This window comes from Pseudopodoces humilis, chromosome 3 (assembly GCF_049639895.1).
Source record: "Pseudopodoces humilis isolate 2021_Gansu_Grassland_sample_001 chromosome 3, ASM4963989v1, whole genome shotgun sequence".
In the NCBI taxonomy this organism is placed as follows: domain Eukaryota; kingdom Metazoa; phylum Chordata; class Aves; order Passeriformes; family Paridae; genus Pseudopodoces; species Pseudopodoces humilis.
Window position 1 is genome coordinate 113019631 of NC_142202.1, and position 14631 is coordinate 113034261.

General features: G+C 66.1%; 2 protein-coding genes across 4 annotated transcripts; one reads left to right on the forward strand and one right to left on the reverse strand.

The window, feature by feature from the left end:
- Nucleotides 1-50: 50 nt before the first annotated feature.
- On the reverse strand, nt 51-793 carry OST4 (oligosaccharyltransferase complex subunit 4, non-catalytic). 3 transcript variants are annotated; one of them, XR_015772236.1, is made up of 2 exons: nt 452-793; nt 51-328 (listed from the first exon to the last, which is right to left on the reverse strand). XR_015772236.1 is itself a non-coding variant. In XM_014261293.2 (2 exons), exon 2 carries the CDS (start codon nt 325-327, stop codon nt 214-216), a length of 114 nt encoding a protein of 37 aa, XP_014116768.1. In that variant the 5' UTR covers nt 328; nt 479-621; the 3' UTR covers nt 51-213. The 3 variants fall into 3 exon arrangements, 1 of the variants encoding a protein (XP_014116768.1); XM_014261293.2 differs by having other exon boundaries at nt 479-621; XR_015772237.1 differs by having other exon boundaries at nt 191-328; nt 446-793.
- Nucleotides 794-2153: 1360 nt separating this feature from the next.
- On the forward strand, nt 2154-8594 carry EMILIN1 (elastin microfibril interfacer 1). Its single transcript, XM_005532747.3, has 8 exons — nt 2154-2395; nt 4251-4376; nt 4807-5015; nt 5096-6727; nt 7133-7240; nt 7353-7370; nt 7709-7843; nt 8109-8594. The coding sequence occupies exons 1-8, from the start codon at nt 2244-2246 to the stop codon at nt 8438-8440; spliced, it is 2712 nt and encodes a 903-aa protein (XP_005532804.2). The 5' UTR covers nt 2154-2243; the 3' UTR covers nt 8441-8594.
- Nucleotides 8595-14631: the final 6037 nt, after the last annotated feature.

The following is a 14631-nucleotide window of genomic DNA, read 5'->3' on the forward strand; positions in this document are numbered from 1 at the left end:
GGGCCCGGAGGAGGGGCCCGGCCCGACGGGGAGTTTAGAACGTCACACGGTTTTGTCGTGGATCATCGTGTTTCTGTTAAAGCTGCTCTGGAAGAAGCTCGGCCTCGCTCCTCTCGGGGCCCCGCCGAGCCGTCGCGGGGCGGCCCCCGGGAGGGAGGGACGGGCGGCGGCGGCGCTGCGCTGCCATCGCGCTCGGGGCTTCACCGGGACTCCTCACTCCTGCTTCTTGGGGTTGTTAACGGCCACGTAGTGGTAGAGGACGACGAGGAGGAAGAGCGAGACGCCCAGCATGTTGGCGAAGATGGCGAGCTGCACGTCCGTGATCATCCTGCGGGGAAACGGGGCCCTGCGGAGGGACCGGCCACCGGCAGCACCGGCTGCAGGCCCCTCACAGCCCGCCCAGCGGCGCGCCCGGTGTCCCGGCACCCCCGGTGTCCCGGCTCACACTCACGCTCCCACACCCGGTGTCCCGGCTCACTCTTCCGCCCGGCACCCCCGGTGTCCCGGTTCACGCTCCGAGCCCGCCGCTCCGACACGTCTCCCTTGCCCGTGCCGCTTCCGGCCGCGGGGCACGGCGGGAGGCGCCTGGCCCCGGCTGTGACGTCACGGCAACCGGGCCCCGGCCCAGCGGTGGGCTCGTGGGTGGTGTGACGTCACGCGGAGGGGCGTGGTCACTACGGGAACGCCCCTCTTGCTCCGCCCCCTGGCGGCCGCCGCCGGCTCCTTCTCCATACAAGGCGCGGCGCGAGGGCGGGGCGGGGCCGAGCGGCCTCAGGGCGGCCGCGGCTAATTAGCGCTAATGACACTAGTGACAGCTCATTACAGCTGATGACAGCGGGCGGCGCCGCCAGGCTTTAGCGAGATGGGCTACATTGGGCTTTGCTGAGCCGTACCGGGGTGTATCGGGGGTATGGAGGCACGCTGGGCTACGCTGAGCTGGAGCATACTGGAATGTGCTGGGACGCACTGGGGTGGGCTGGGGGTATTGGGATGTATCGGTGGTCTCCAGTCGAAGGGTTCCAGCAGCGAATCCCCCCGGGGTCCTGCCCCCAGCTGTGCTGGGGCAGAGCAGGGTCCCCCACTGTTCCCCGCGCTCGGCCGCAGAGCCCCAGCAAGGTCTGGAGTCCCTTGGGACACGGCAAGGCCAACCCCCCCCGACCCCCATGGTCCCCCACAGCTCCCCACAGCCTCTGAGAGCACAGAGGAGGTGACACCATCCCCCCTTGGGAGCAGCTACGGCCGGGACCTGGCCAAGCCCAGCCCCGGGCCCCTCAGCTCCGCGTCCCCTTCCCCGACGTCCCCCTCCCCCGCATCCCCCTTCCCCCATGTCCCTTCCCCCGCCCCTCTCCCCGCTCCAGCTGCCGGCAGCTGTTTGTGCTTAACCCGCACTCGCGGCTCCCCGGGGCCGGGGGGTTCCCGCGCCCTGACGTCAGCGTGGGGCCGGGGCCAAGGCGTGATGTCACCGTGAGGCCGTGACGTCACCACACGGTCCGGGGAAGCCATGGCATCACCGTGGGCTCGGGGCCACGGCGGCCCGGGGTGGCTGCTGTGTGACCGCTGGCGTTCCAGTGCCCCCAGTGTCCCCAGTGTCCCCAGCGCGGTGTCGGGGGGGGCTGGGGGCAGCCGGCTCGGTGCTGGCACCGGGACGTGTCACCTGGCGCAGGGGCACGGGCACGCGGGGACGTGGCACCGCGGGATGCGCTGCCGGGACCCGTCGCTGCCGTGCCCCGTGCAGGGGTGAGGAACGAGGGCACCGGCGGTCGGGGAGATGCGGGGCACGGCGCGAAGCCGCTGCCGGAGCCGGTGCTAGCGGCAGAGCGGTGGCCGTGGGCGACCGCTGGCCGTGGCGTGCCGGTGCCGCGGCGGTAGCCCCGGCCGCCTCGCTGGCCGCCCGCGCCCTGGCCCCCTGCCCGGCCTCGCTGGCTGCCCCAGTCCCGGCCCGGCCTAACGAGGAGCAGATGTGGCGGCGGCGGGGCCGGCGGGGGCCGCGGTGCCCGGCGCGGCTGGGGCGGGGGCCGCGGCGGGCAGGAAGCGGGGGGCCCCGGGGACCCCGCCGGCGGGCAGCGGCGGCGGGGCGGCTCTGGTGGCGAGGGGCTGGCCGAGGGGCGGCCGGGGGGAGGGCAGAGCCGAGCCGAGCCGTGCCGAGCCTCCCAGAGCCGCGGAGCCGCGACGGGACACCGCATGCGGTCCTGAGCCGCGCCGGACCGGGCTGACCGAGCCGAGCGGAGCCGCCCCAGCCCAGCATGGCACCCTGGCTCTGGCCGTGCCTTCTGGCCGCACAGGCCCTGGCCGCCAACTTTCCCCCCCGGTACAGCCTCTACACCGGCGGGGCCGCCCCGCTCGCCCCCGGCCCGGCCGCGGCCCACAGCGGTGCCCGGGCCGCCAGCCGGCACAGGTAGGAGCCAAGAGCACCGGGACGCACCGGGGCGACCCAGGCGGCCGCGGGGCCACGGGCTGCAGCCCCCACCCCGATGCCACGGGAAGCCCGGCGCCGGGCGGGCACCGACACGTGCCACGTCCAGGCCGGGGGGCGGCGGGAGGCGCGCTGGGTCCCCTAAGCGGGGGCGTCACCCCCGGGACCGGTGGGCAGTGGGCGCACGTGGAGGGTCGGGGCCGCCGGTGCAGCGGGGCTGAGGATTCCGGGCCGGTCCTTCCTCGGCATCCACGCGTGGGTCAGCGCTGCTGGAGAGAGGGAGAGGGGCCTGGACCCCTGTCCCCATCCCCGTCCTATCTCGTACCGTGGGCAGCTTGGGGCCGTGGGGCAGCCCGTGTCTGTGGGTCGGGGAGTTGCGGGGGCGCAGGGCTGGGGACGGCCCCACGCTGGGTTGGGGTCGCAACATATTCACCGCGGACACATCAGCGCTGCAGCAGCGCGGCCGCAGGGCCGGGGCTGCCCCGGCCCCACGGTGGCCCCGGGGGGATGGCAGGACCTGGCCCAGCGTGGGGTCCCTGGGGCGGGCACCTCCGGCGCCTTTACCTGCGGCTTTGGGGGCTCAGCGGGGGCTCCCCACGGGTCGGGGTGTGCGGTGCTCCATCCCCGCGGCTCGGGGAGCACGACGGGTGTACCCATATCCTGCCCCTTCAGGGGAGCTCTGGTCCCATCCCACGCCTGGGATGGGGGCAGCCCCAGTGCGGGGCGGTGGGACCCCAGGGCAGCCCGGGGGTCCCAGGGCCTCGCGGGAGCAGGGCTGGGATGGGGGGGGGAATGAGGGGGGCCGTCGGTCGGCGCAGGAATTCCCGGCGGCCCCCGGGGAGGAGCTGGAATCCAGCCGGGGCCTGAGGGGAACCAGCCGGGCTGACGGGAACCGGCCGCCGCACCGGGGCCCCGCGGCGGGGACCCAGGGCCGGGGCCGCTCCCCGGGGGGCGCTCAGTGGGGCTGGGGGCCCGAGCGGGGCCCGGGTTCGGGTCCGTACCATATAAGGCTGCGACGGGGTCCCTGCAGCGGGGCCAGGCTGGAGTCCCACGCGGGGGGGCTGCTGGGGTCCCCGCAGCCTGTGGCGCTGGGCTGGGGACCCACGTGTGGCACAGAGGGGCAGGGAGCACGGGGTCAGCCATGGGGCAGCATGCAGGGTGCCCGTCCCTGGGCCAGGCAGCGGAGGATGCACAGCACGGTGTGATGGGGTGTGGGCACCCGACTCCTGGCGGAGCCCCGTCCCTGCAGGGCTCCCCAGGGCAGGGCAGGGCGGGGGCTGCAGCCATTTCTGCAGGGTCTCCAGGCAGGGCTGAGAGGCCGTGGTGGGGCAAGCTCCGGCCCATTAACCCGCCGCACTGGGCCATGACGGTGCTACCGGTGGGGCTGGTTGGACAAGCACAGGAGCTCGGGGGATCCAGGGTGTGGCCAGAGGGGCCGGGCTGTGCTGGGGGATCCAGGGTGTGCCTGGGGTGATGGTGCGTGTCGGGGAAGGCCTGAGGCGGGGGGCGTTGCTGTGTCTCTGCCGGGGTGACGCCTGGTGTCTACTCCCCGCCGGGACAATGCCTGGTGTGTGGCGGGATGCTGTGCGTGGTGTGTGCCGGGACAGTGCCTGCTGTGTGCTGGAATGATGCTAGGTCCACGCTAGGGCAGTGCCAATGGCTGCTCTGTGCCGGGATGACGCCTCGCGTATGTCAGGAAAAACGTGCGGTGCGTGCCCAGATGATGCCCAGCGTGTGCCATGCTCGGTCCGTAGCAAGACAATGCCTGATGCGTGCCGGGGTGATGCCCTGTGCCAGCACATTCCGGGTGTGTGCCCTGACCCCTTCCCTCCGCCAGGAACTGGTGTGCCTACGTGGTGACACGCAGCGTGAGCTGTGTGGTGGAGGATGGCGTCGAGAGCTTCATCAAGCCGGACTATCAGCCCTGCGCCTGGGGGCAGCTCCAGTGCCCCCGTGTCCTGGCGTGAGTGGGGCCGGGACGGGGCTGGAGGGCTCTGGAGGGGTTCGGGCCGTTCTGGGGGGGCCAGCGCAGAGCCGGGACGAACCGCGGCCGTGCCGCCGCCGCTGCTGTTTACCCACCCTGGAGCCGTGTTTACTTTTGCGCAAGAGTCAGTGACCTCAAGTGGTGCCGGAGGGTGACCGGTCACTGTCCCCCCATCACGTGCAGCCAAAACCCTGAGGCACCCCGCAGCTCTCTGGATCGGTGCTGTGACGACACTGGTGTTGGGGTGATACTGGTGACAGGGCTGGGCAGGGGCGGCCCCCCAGCCGCTGGCTGTTGAGCAGGACAGCGGCGCTGCTGGGTCAAGCTGCAGCTTGTGCTGGCTTTGGTTCTGTGGGGCAGCCCCACACCTTTCCCTCCATCCCCAACCCCCCGTCCCCTCCGCCTGCAGGTACCGCAGCTTCCTCCGGCCCCGCTACAAGGTGTCCCAGAGAACGGTGTCAGAGCTGGCCTGGCGCTGCTGCCAGGGATACTCGGGCCCGGACTGCAGCGAGGGGCCTTCTCCAGCATCCCCCCAGCCCACCGGCCGTCCCCTGCCCCGGCCCGGCCGCCCCACACTCTCTGGCTTTGGCAACCCCCTCAGTGGCCTGGGGGGTGAAGGTAGTGCTGGGGCGGGGGACGCGGTGGCGGGGGAATGAATGTGTCGTGAGGGTGACCCTGTCCCTGGCGGTGCACGGCAGGCGGCGGAGACACGGACAAGGTGCGGCGGCTGGAGGAGCAGGTGCGGCGGCTGAGCGAGCAGGTGGAGGAGCTGCGGGCCGGGCAGGAGCCGCCCCGGGCGGCTGTGGAGGGGCAGCCCGGGGGCGAGCAGCCGGCTGATGCGGCCGCCCCCGCCGAAGTGCGGGAGGCACTTAGCCACCTTCAGCGGCGCCTGGAGGAGCTGGAGACCCGCCTGCGCCGGACCGAGGGCGGCCGGGACGGCCCAGGGGGTCCGGGGGGACCGGGGACGGCGGCGCTGTACGAGCTGGAGCAGCGGCTGCAGGAGCTGTGCGCTGCGTGCACGACCGGCACCGAGGGGCTGCGGCGGCAGGCGGCCGAGGACCGGGAGCGTATGCGGGCGCTGGAGAAGCTGGTGGGCTCGGTGGACCAGCGCAACAGGGATGCGGTGGAGTCGGTGCAGCGGCACATCAGCAGCCTGAGCAGCCGCCTGGCCCCCGCCCCTGCGGCCCCCCCGTCCCCGGACCTGCTCCGTCGCCTGGCCGCGCTGGGGCGGCGGCTGGAGGGGCTGCCGGGGCCGGCAGCGGTGCCGGGGCCGGGACCGGTGCTGGCGCGGCGGCTGGCTGAGCTGGAGGGGCGGCTGAACGCTTCACGCGCCGGCCCGTGGTCCTTCGAGCCCGAGGGGCGGCCGGGTGGGCTGCCGGGGCGCTTGGCCAACCTCAGCCGGGCGGTGGAAGGGCTGGCGGCGAGCGGGGCGCAGCGCGGCGCCCGCCTGGACCAGCTCGAGGAGCTGCTGGCCCGCTGCGGCCACCCGTGCCCGGGGCAGGACGGGGTGCTCGGCCCCCACGTCCGGCAGCCAGAGGACACCGAAGGTCTCTGGGAGGACGGGCTGACCGGGACCCTGGGAGGGCTGCTGGGGGCGCGGGGAGAGGCGCTGGCCGAGGAGCTGGAGCTGCTCCGCAACCGGACAGGGCGGCTGGAGGCGGCTCTGGCGGACCTGAGCGGTGAGCCCTGCTCCCGGCCCTGCGCCTCGCCGCCCCCCCGGGAGCCGGAGCAGCTCCCGCCCGGCCCCACAGAGTCGGAGGGGCTGGAGGCACCGCTGGAGGGGTTCGGCGTCTTTGGGGGCACGTCGCCCTCGGAGCTGCGGGAGCTGCGGGGGGAGCTGGCAGCGGCGCTGGCGGCCCTGAGCGGGCTCAATGCCACGGTGGAGGGGCTGCAGGACGCGCTGGAGGAGCAGGACGCCCGGCAGCGCCAGCTGAGCGCCGTCACCGACCGCGTGGTGGCCGAGCTGGACCAGGCGGCGGCGGCGTCGGCAGCGCGACAGGCCGAGAGCGAGGAGCGGCTGGAGGCGCTGGCGAGGGAGCTGGCGAGGGCCGGGGGCTGCCCGGCGGGGCTGGAGCCACGCGTGGCCAAGCTGGAGGGGGTCTGCGAGCAGCTGGAGGCGGTGGCCGGGGGGCTGCGGGGCGTCCGCGATGGGCTGGGCCGGCACGTTGCGGGGCTGTGGGGAGCCGTGCGGGACCTGAACGCCACGGCCCGCGGCCAGGCCGCCCTGCTGGACAAGGCGCTGGAGCTGCCGCCCCGGCTCGGCGCCCTGAACGCCAGCCTGGGGCACCTGCGCGGGGAGCTGCACCGCCTGGCACAGCGGGAGCGACACGGTGCGGGGGCGCGGGGGGCGCGGGGGGCTGCAGGGACGGGGAGGGACGTGGGGCATTGCAGGGGCCGCGGGGCTGCGGGGATACGGAGAACTCGGGGGGTAAGGGACCGGGGGGATCTGGACATATGGGTGCCGTGGGGGGACGGGACATCCCGGGTCTGTGGGGCACGGTGGGCACGTGGGGCTGCGGGAACGGTGCTGGAGGTGTGGGGATGTGGGGTCACCAGGGAGTGCTGCAGTGGGGTGTGGGGAGGCAGGGGCTCGGCCGGGTGATGCTGGGGTGTGGGGGCACAAGACCACAGGAGGATCCCGGCTGTGGGGCTGCAGTGTGTGGGGACAAGGGGGCATCACGCATGGGGCCACCAGCCGTGGGGCCAAGGTGGCTTTAACGCCCTCCTCCCTTCAGGCCCCCCTGGCCCCCCTGGACCTGCTGGCCCCGTGGGCGAGACAGGCCCTCCTGGCCCCACTGGGCCCCCTGGCAAGGATGGAGAACAGGGTCCCATGGGTCCCCCCGGTAAGGCTCAGCCCCCCCCCGTGCCCCGACCACGCAGGTGAGGCCAGACCCTGTCCCAGGGGGTCCTGCCCCAAGCTGGCCCTGCAGCAGCTCCTCCTCATCTTTCCTGCAGGGCTGCCTGGAGAGAGAGGTAGGGCAGGGGCCGGGGATGCAGGGAGGACCATGGAGGGCTGGGGGGCACATGGGGAGCGGGGAGGGGCCCGGGGGTGCAATGGGAGCAGGTCTGGGTTGGCATGGGGAGGCACAGGGCGCTGGGGGGCCGGGGAGCAGGGGGGGCCAGGGACGTGGTGGAGACGTGGTCAAGGAGGGGCGCGGACACTGAAGGGGTGGGTAAGGAGGGGTCATGGGGTGTGGCTGCTGGCTTTGGGGGACAGGGACTGCTGGGCTGCAGAGGGTACCAGGGTGGCTGAGGGTTAAGGGGGTGAGGGAAGGGGGCACAGGGGTGCCACATCCTGACACCGTGCCCAGGCGAGGTCGGGGAGCCGGGTTCGGTGCCCCGCGTCGCATTCTCGGCTGCCCTGAGCACCCAGCGCACGGAGCCGGGCACCGTCCTCTTCGACCAGGTCCTGCTCAACGACGGCGGTGCCTACGATCCCGAGACAGGTGAGAGCCCGCGGCACGCTGGGGATGCTCTGGGGGCCGTGGGGTGGTTTTGGGGTGATGGATGTTGCAGTAGGGGCTGTGGGGTAGGCGGGGGCGGCAGAGTCACAGGGGGAGCACGATGCCCGCGTGTGATGGTGGCCGGGGGTTCTAGGATGGAGTCGCACCTGTCCCGGGATGGCCCGCTGGCCTTGGGGTGCCGCAGGAGACCCGGCTCTGGGGGCACCGGGGGTCCCTGCAGGTCCCTGATCCCCTCTTCCCGGCGTAGGCACTTTCACGGCTCCGGTGCCCGGGCGGTACCTGGTGAGCGCGGTGCTGACGGGGCACCGGGGCGAGGGGCTGGAGGCCGTCCTGTCCCGCTCCGGCCACGGCATCGCCCGCCTGGACTCGGCCGGGTTCCAGCCCGAGGGGCTGGAGAAGGGTCCCGTGGCCGCGCAGGCCCCCAGCCCCGGTGCCCTCGGCGTCTTCAGCCTCCTGCTGCCGCTGGCGGCCGGCGAGACCCTGTGCGTGGACCTGGTGTCGGGGCGCCTGGCCCACGCACCCGACGAGCCCCTCACCGTCTTCAGCGCCGCCCTGCTCTACGACTCCGACGAGCCCTAGAGCTGCCGGGTCCCCCGCGAGGGCACAGCCAGGCCGGGGGGTCCCCACGCCCTGCCGGGACCCCCCCCCCCCACCCCCTTATTTATCAGCACCCCCCAGCCCTCGCTGTCCCACCGTCACACACTCCTGCCCCACACGGCCCGCCCTGGCTGCCCCGGCCCCACACTGCCCCCACAATAAAGATGCGGCACCGGGTTTTGTACCCACGGCTCCAGTTCCATCCCTCGCCCGCGGAGGGGATGAGGGGAGTGGGGCTGGTGGCTGCCAAGTGTCACCATGGCACCGAGCTCCATCGTGGCCCCAGCAGTGTCACCCTGGGCCCAGCAGGGCGGGGTTGGGGTGAAGGGGGTTTCCAGCTGTTTTGGTTGTGGTGTGACTGGGATGGACTCGGGTTCCCGGGGGACTGGGAGGTGCTGGGGCCCTCCAGGTGCTGGAGTCATGTCTTGCTGTGCTGGGGGACCCTGCAGCGCTCCCGGCCCCCAGGGTGATGGGTGTGCTATGGGGGGCTGGCGCTGTGGGGTAATGGGTGGTACCTGCCCGGGGCGGGCCCCGTGTCGCTGCTGAATCCACCTGAATTCATCCCCTGCCGTCGGGACGGCCGTGGGTACCCCCGTTCTTCCACTTCAGGGCTCTGGCCTGGCCTGCCAGGGGTGCTGTGCCCACCACTGTGCCCTGCAGGGGGAGGGACGGTGGTGGGGGAGGTCCCAGGGCCATCGATGGAAGGACGGGCTCCAGGTTGGGTCTGGGGCACTGGCACCTCCTTAGAGATTTCAGTGCTTTTGGTCATGGCTCCTGTGCACATCCTTTGGTGCAGAAAGATCAGGATTTGGGGCCAGGCAGAGGGGGGTGTCCAGCCCCAGTCTGTGCCCAAGCTCTTGTGGGAGATCCTTAATGGTGGGGTTGGGACGCAGCCTTTTGTCCTCAGGTGCTCTTGGCATCAGTGCCATTGTCAGGTGAGCACCAGTGGCATTGTCTGTCTGTCTGTCTGGATTCTTTAACAGTTCATTGAGGGGTTGGTGTGCGAGAGGATCAGTGTGAGGCCGTTCTGTTAACGCAGCTCCACTGCTGGTGATGTGTGAGAAAATATCATCAAATCTCAGGATGGTTTCAGTGAAAAGAGACCTTCAAGACCATCCAGTGGCACCCAGTTCCATGGGCAGGGACACCTCCCCCTGTCCCAGTGTCCAGCCTGGCCTTGGGCACTGCCAGGGATCCAGGGGCAGCCCCAGCTGCTCTGGGCACCCTGTGCCAGGGCCTGCCCACCCTGCCAGGGAACAATTCCTGCCCCAAATCCCATCCAGCCCTGCCCTCTGGCACTGGCAGCCATTCCCTGGCTCCTGGCCCTCCAGGCCTTGTCCCCAGTCCCTCTCCAGCTCTCCTGGAGCCCCTTTGGGCCCTGCAAGGGGCTCTGAGCTCTCCCTGGATCCTTCTCTAGGCTGGACATTCCCAGCTCTCCCAGCCTGGCTCCAGAGCAGAGGAGTTTCAGCCCTTGGAGGAGCCCCACGGCCTCCTCTGGACCCACTTTTATCAGTTTAACTTTCAGATCAATGGGATCCCTGCTCACAGCCAGCCATTCTGGCATTGCCCAGCCGGGTTCTCATTCTGTCCTGCTCTGGGGCAGCAAATCCCAACGTGAGCAGAATCTTTGGGAAATTGTTTCTCTGGGATGGCATTCCCATTGTCAGCAGAAGCTGGAGATCCAGAGCCACAACAGTAATTCTTGCAGAGGAGGGAATTGAAAACTAAGAAGGGCTCAGACTTCTGTATTGTCCCTCCACTGTGTCCATTTGCAGGATTCTCTGTCCCATCCTGGAATCGTCCCTGAGCGATGACGGCTCGGGCCCCTCACTGTCCATGGGGACCAAAGGGAAGGAGAAATTCCTGCTGGTGACTTTCTAAGATTTACCAATCTTAGAAGGATCATTGTCCTTCTAGCCATGAGAAGAGAGTTTTATAAGGAAAATGGGTGTGAGTCTTCCTGCAACTCCTAGAATCACGGAATTGTTAAGACTGGAAAAGCTCCCTGACACCATTGAGTATTCCTGACCATTTCCCCAGCACTGCCAAGGCCACCCCTGTCCTGTGTCCCCAAGTGCCACAACCACAGGGCTTTTAAATTCCCCTGGGGATGGGGACTCCACCCCTGCCCTGGGCAGCTGTGCCAGGGCTGCAGAGCCCTTTCCATGAAGGAATTATTCCAAATATCCAGCTCCCAATGAGCCTGCTCTGGCCCAGCCTGAGGCCATTTCCCCTTGTCCTGTCCCTGTTCCCTGGGAGCAGAGCCCGAGCCCTCCTGGCTGTCCCCTCCTGGCAGGGACTTGTGCAGAGCCACAAGGTCCCCCCGGAGCCTCCTTTTCTCCAGGCTGAGCCCCTTTCCCAGCTCCCTCAGCCTCTCCTGGGGCTCCAGCCCCTTCCCAGCTCCGTTCCCTGCCCTGGACACGTTCCAGCCCTTTCCCAGCTCCGTTCCCTGCCCTGGACATGCTCCAGCCCCTTCCCAGCTCCGTTCCCTGCCCTGGACATGCTCCAGCCCCTTCCCAGCTCCGTTCCCTGCCCTGGACACGCTCCAGCCCCTTCCCAGCTCCCTCAGCCTCTCCTGGGGCTCCAGCCCCTTCCCAGCTCCGTTCCCTGCCCTGGACATGCTCCAGCCCCTTCCCAGCTCCCTCAGCTGCTTCCTGTGCTCTGGACTCTGCACCCTTCCAGTCCCTTGGGGCTGTTCTGACCTGCCTGCTCCAACCTGGATCATTTCCATGGCTACTGGAGGGTTGATCCCCCTGCAGAGCAGGGCTGTGGGGTGCTGCAGGCTCCTTCTGGCAGAGTAGGATGGGGCTGAGGCAGCTGAGGAAGATCATCCTTTATCCATTATCCCTGAACCTTCATTACCCAGGAATGCTTTCCAGAAAGTGAGACGCACAATGAACCCACTGAGGAGGGGAAGATCTGAGATGGATCTGATGCATCTGCAGATAACCTGGCAAGTTAGAGGGGTCCTAATTATCCCTGATAATTAGTCGGGGATAACATGTGCCTGAGGATGGGAGGGAGCCCAGGTCTGCAGGGATGTCCCACTTCAGCATCATTAACACCTGGCATTGTCACTGCTGGGGCAGAATTGGAACAGAGGGGTCAAGGGAAACTAAACCATCACTCACACCCAGGAACCAGCCACCCCCAGCACAGGGATCAGCCCTGACCTCAGGAACAGAACCCCCCTGACCTCAGCTCAGGGTGGGGAATGGAGGGAGCTGGTGTTGGGCATTTCCAGAGCTGCAATTCCAAGACATCCAGAGTCTCACTCCTGTGTCCAGAGGCACCATGATGGCAACTGCAGAGAAAATGCCCCAAACACTGACACCAGCACAGCTCCAAGAGAGGGAACAGCCCTTTTCCTCCTCTAAATCGAAATTGGGAGACACTTGTGCCTGGGCAGCCTCACAGGGAGTCCTGTCATGGGGGGTACTTAGGGAAGCTCTGGCACTGGGCTCTCATTCCCGTCAGAGTCAGTGGCACAGATCAATCACAGCATCTCGTGCCTCAGAAGAGGGACCCAGACAAAGAAACCCCTGGGGATTTTATGGAATGGCAGAAGGGTTTGGGTGGGAAGGGACCTCAAAGCTCGTCTCGTTTCACCCGCTGCCGTGGGCAGGAACACCTCCCACTAGAACAGGATGCTCCAGGCACCTGAAGGGGCCCATGCTGTGTGTGCATGTCCATATGTCCGTGTGTGTGTGTCTGTCTGTGTCCATGTTAAAGGAATTCCCTGTCTGAGCATCCTGGAGCCACTCTGGCACTTGCATCTCCACGTTCCCCCAGTCAGACCAGTTCCCCTCACCAGCTCAGTCCCAGGTTTCCCATCACAGAGTCTCAGATGTCCCAGTCCTTAAAACGATTTCCTCTTGGTGCAATAACGAGTAACGAAATACTGGCCCGAGCTGGTGGCTCTGAGAAGGGACCCAGAACAAAGGAACCCCTGGGCTCCTGCCCCTCCCAGCCTGAGCACGGGGAAGTCTGGGGGCCACTGGCTCCTGCTGTCTCCACAGCATTATTGCAAACACCAAACAGAATCAAAGCGACAGGATTGTGATAGGGCAGAAATTATCATCGATTTTAAATCACAAAGGATTCTCAAAAGTCATTTAATACCAACTACCTGATCATTCCCTACTTGTTAACATGCTGGGTCAGGCAGTGTCCATCCAACAGGCTGCTCCCAGCTGGGAATCCAGGTCCTGGCATAGCCAAGAGGCTTCCTGAAGAGCCTTCCTGTCCCCACAGACTTACACAGCTCATCAGTTCCCATCCCTGTGAAACAACGCCTGTGTCTGATTCCGCTGACTGTGGAACCCTTCCTTTAGCCAGGCTTTCCCTGCTCCTCCCGTGCCAGCCCCTCTTGTTGGAAAGGCTCTGCCCAGTGGGATCTCTGCTCCACTGTCACCAGGGAACGCTGGTTCCCAGCACAGGTGCCACTTCCCAGAGTCTCTGCACGGCCGTGGGTGGCAGTGGGAGCTTCACACAAGGTTTGTGAGAGAAGCCCTGCGGCTGAGTCACAAGGAGAGGACCCCCAGCTCTCTAAATTCCTTCTCAGAGAGGAGCCCTGGCGAGGCTGGAGCCAGTCTTAGCCTCAGATTCTCAACAGTTTAAGTAATTTTGTCCCATGGGATCAAAGATTACAAAGCAGCTATATTTCTGTAAAATGAATGATTTATTATGACAAGTGATTAGATGAAAGATCTTAATCAGAAGTGTTTACTACACAATAAAGAAGCCAAAACTGCTTAGTAGTGTGTAGTACAGTGCACTATATCAAAGCAATTGTATTAAAGCAATTACACCAAAGCAAGCAAAAAGAAACAATTATTAAGCAGAGATTGATGTAACTCACCACTCTGGGTGGGCCTCAGGCATTTCTCTTAAATACCTGAGGAGTATCCTTGGAGGTGTCTGCTTCTCACGGGAGGAAAGCTCCAAGAAGGAATATGTTAGGAGAACCTTCCATCTGAGGCTGGAGTGGACTTTTACAGCGTGAAATCGTATGACTGCCGGTCTCATGTCTCCAGGTGAGCTCACTGACCAGAGCACAGCATCCTGCTACACTGCTGGAAGGGGAAACAGCCCCAGGCTTCCCTCTGACTCCAAGCTCAGGCTGAAAATCGAGAACTTCTGGCAAGTTGGGCAGCCTTTCGTGATTTATTTTCTTTTTTTGGCAGTATAAACAACTAAATATTCCTTGGCAGAATTGGCTTTGCCCCAGTTGTCCATTGTCCATCACCATTTTGAGTTGCCTCCAACCTTTCCCCCCATCTCTCTTCTCCTGCTGAGCGATCCCTCTCAGACCCAGGGACTGCCAGACTTGGCTCCTGTCTGAGCACAGGCTGCTCCTGGAGCCACCTGTGGCCACCACCCCTGGGCCCTCATTCCTGTGGAACCTCTCCACGAGTGATTCTGTCTCTTACCCCTTGGCTGCCTCTCTCAGAGGTTCCGTCAGTTCTTCCAGCCCAGGGATCCACGGCCAACACAATCCCACCCCTCCTGTGTACTTTTCATGACGGGACACGGGAGCTTCACTGCGTTCTCTCTGGATCTGTCATTCACTGCCCTTCTCCAGAATGAAACCTAAATATTTGCCTTTTCTTTTGGCGCAGCTGAGGTTTGGAGGGAGATGCAGCTGTTCCCTGGTCACAGGGCACCACGTCCAGGCACTGCCACCTCAGCCCCATTTGCTGAGGATAAACAGGAGCCAACTCCTCAGAGCCCACAGGAATTTCATACCTTTCGTACCAGTCTACTAAGAGCCAAAATTCTCTGCAGATTCAAGGGGTTGTACCTTCAACTACCAGAAAACTACAGCAGAACTTTAAAAGCATTTTCTCATTTACTTTTTTATTTTTTTGGTATCAAAGGACTTCCTTCCCTCCCCCATGAGGGGGCCATACAAATCATCAGGCACCAGAACCCCTTTCCTGCTCAGGGAGGACTCTGTGGATCATCCTCCTGGAAGAAAGTGCAAGAGTTTGCCCCAAGTTAATACAAATAACATTAATTTTAAAATTCAAAGTTTCCTGTTGCTGTTCCAGTGCAGCAAACCAGGCGCAGGTGATGCCTTCAGTTATGGACAGAAAACACCAATTCCTCAAGAACAACCGCAAGTTCTCCTCATTCTGGAAAAAGTCTGCAAATATTACGTGCACATTTGC

Coding starts and splice junctions, on each gene's coding strand:
- OST4 (XM_014261293.2), bottom strand. CDS start 327: ATGATCACGGACGTGCAGCTCGCCATCTTCGCCAACATGCTGGGCGTC.
- EMILIN1 (XM_005532747.3), top strand. CDS start 2,244: ATGGCACCCTGGCTCTGGCCGTGCCTTCTGGCCGCACAGGCCCTGGCC. Junction 2,396..4,250: donor CGGGCCGCCAGCCGGCACAG/GTAGGAGCCAAG, acceptor TCCCTCCGCCAG/GAACTGGTGTGCCTACGTGG. Junction 7,844..8,108: donor TGCCTACGATCCCGAGACAG/GTGAGAGCCCGC, acceptor TTCCCGGCGTAG/GCACTTTCACGGCTCCGGTG.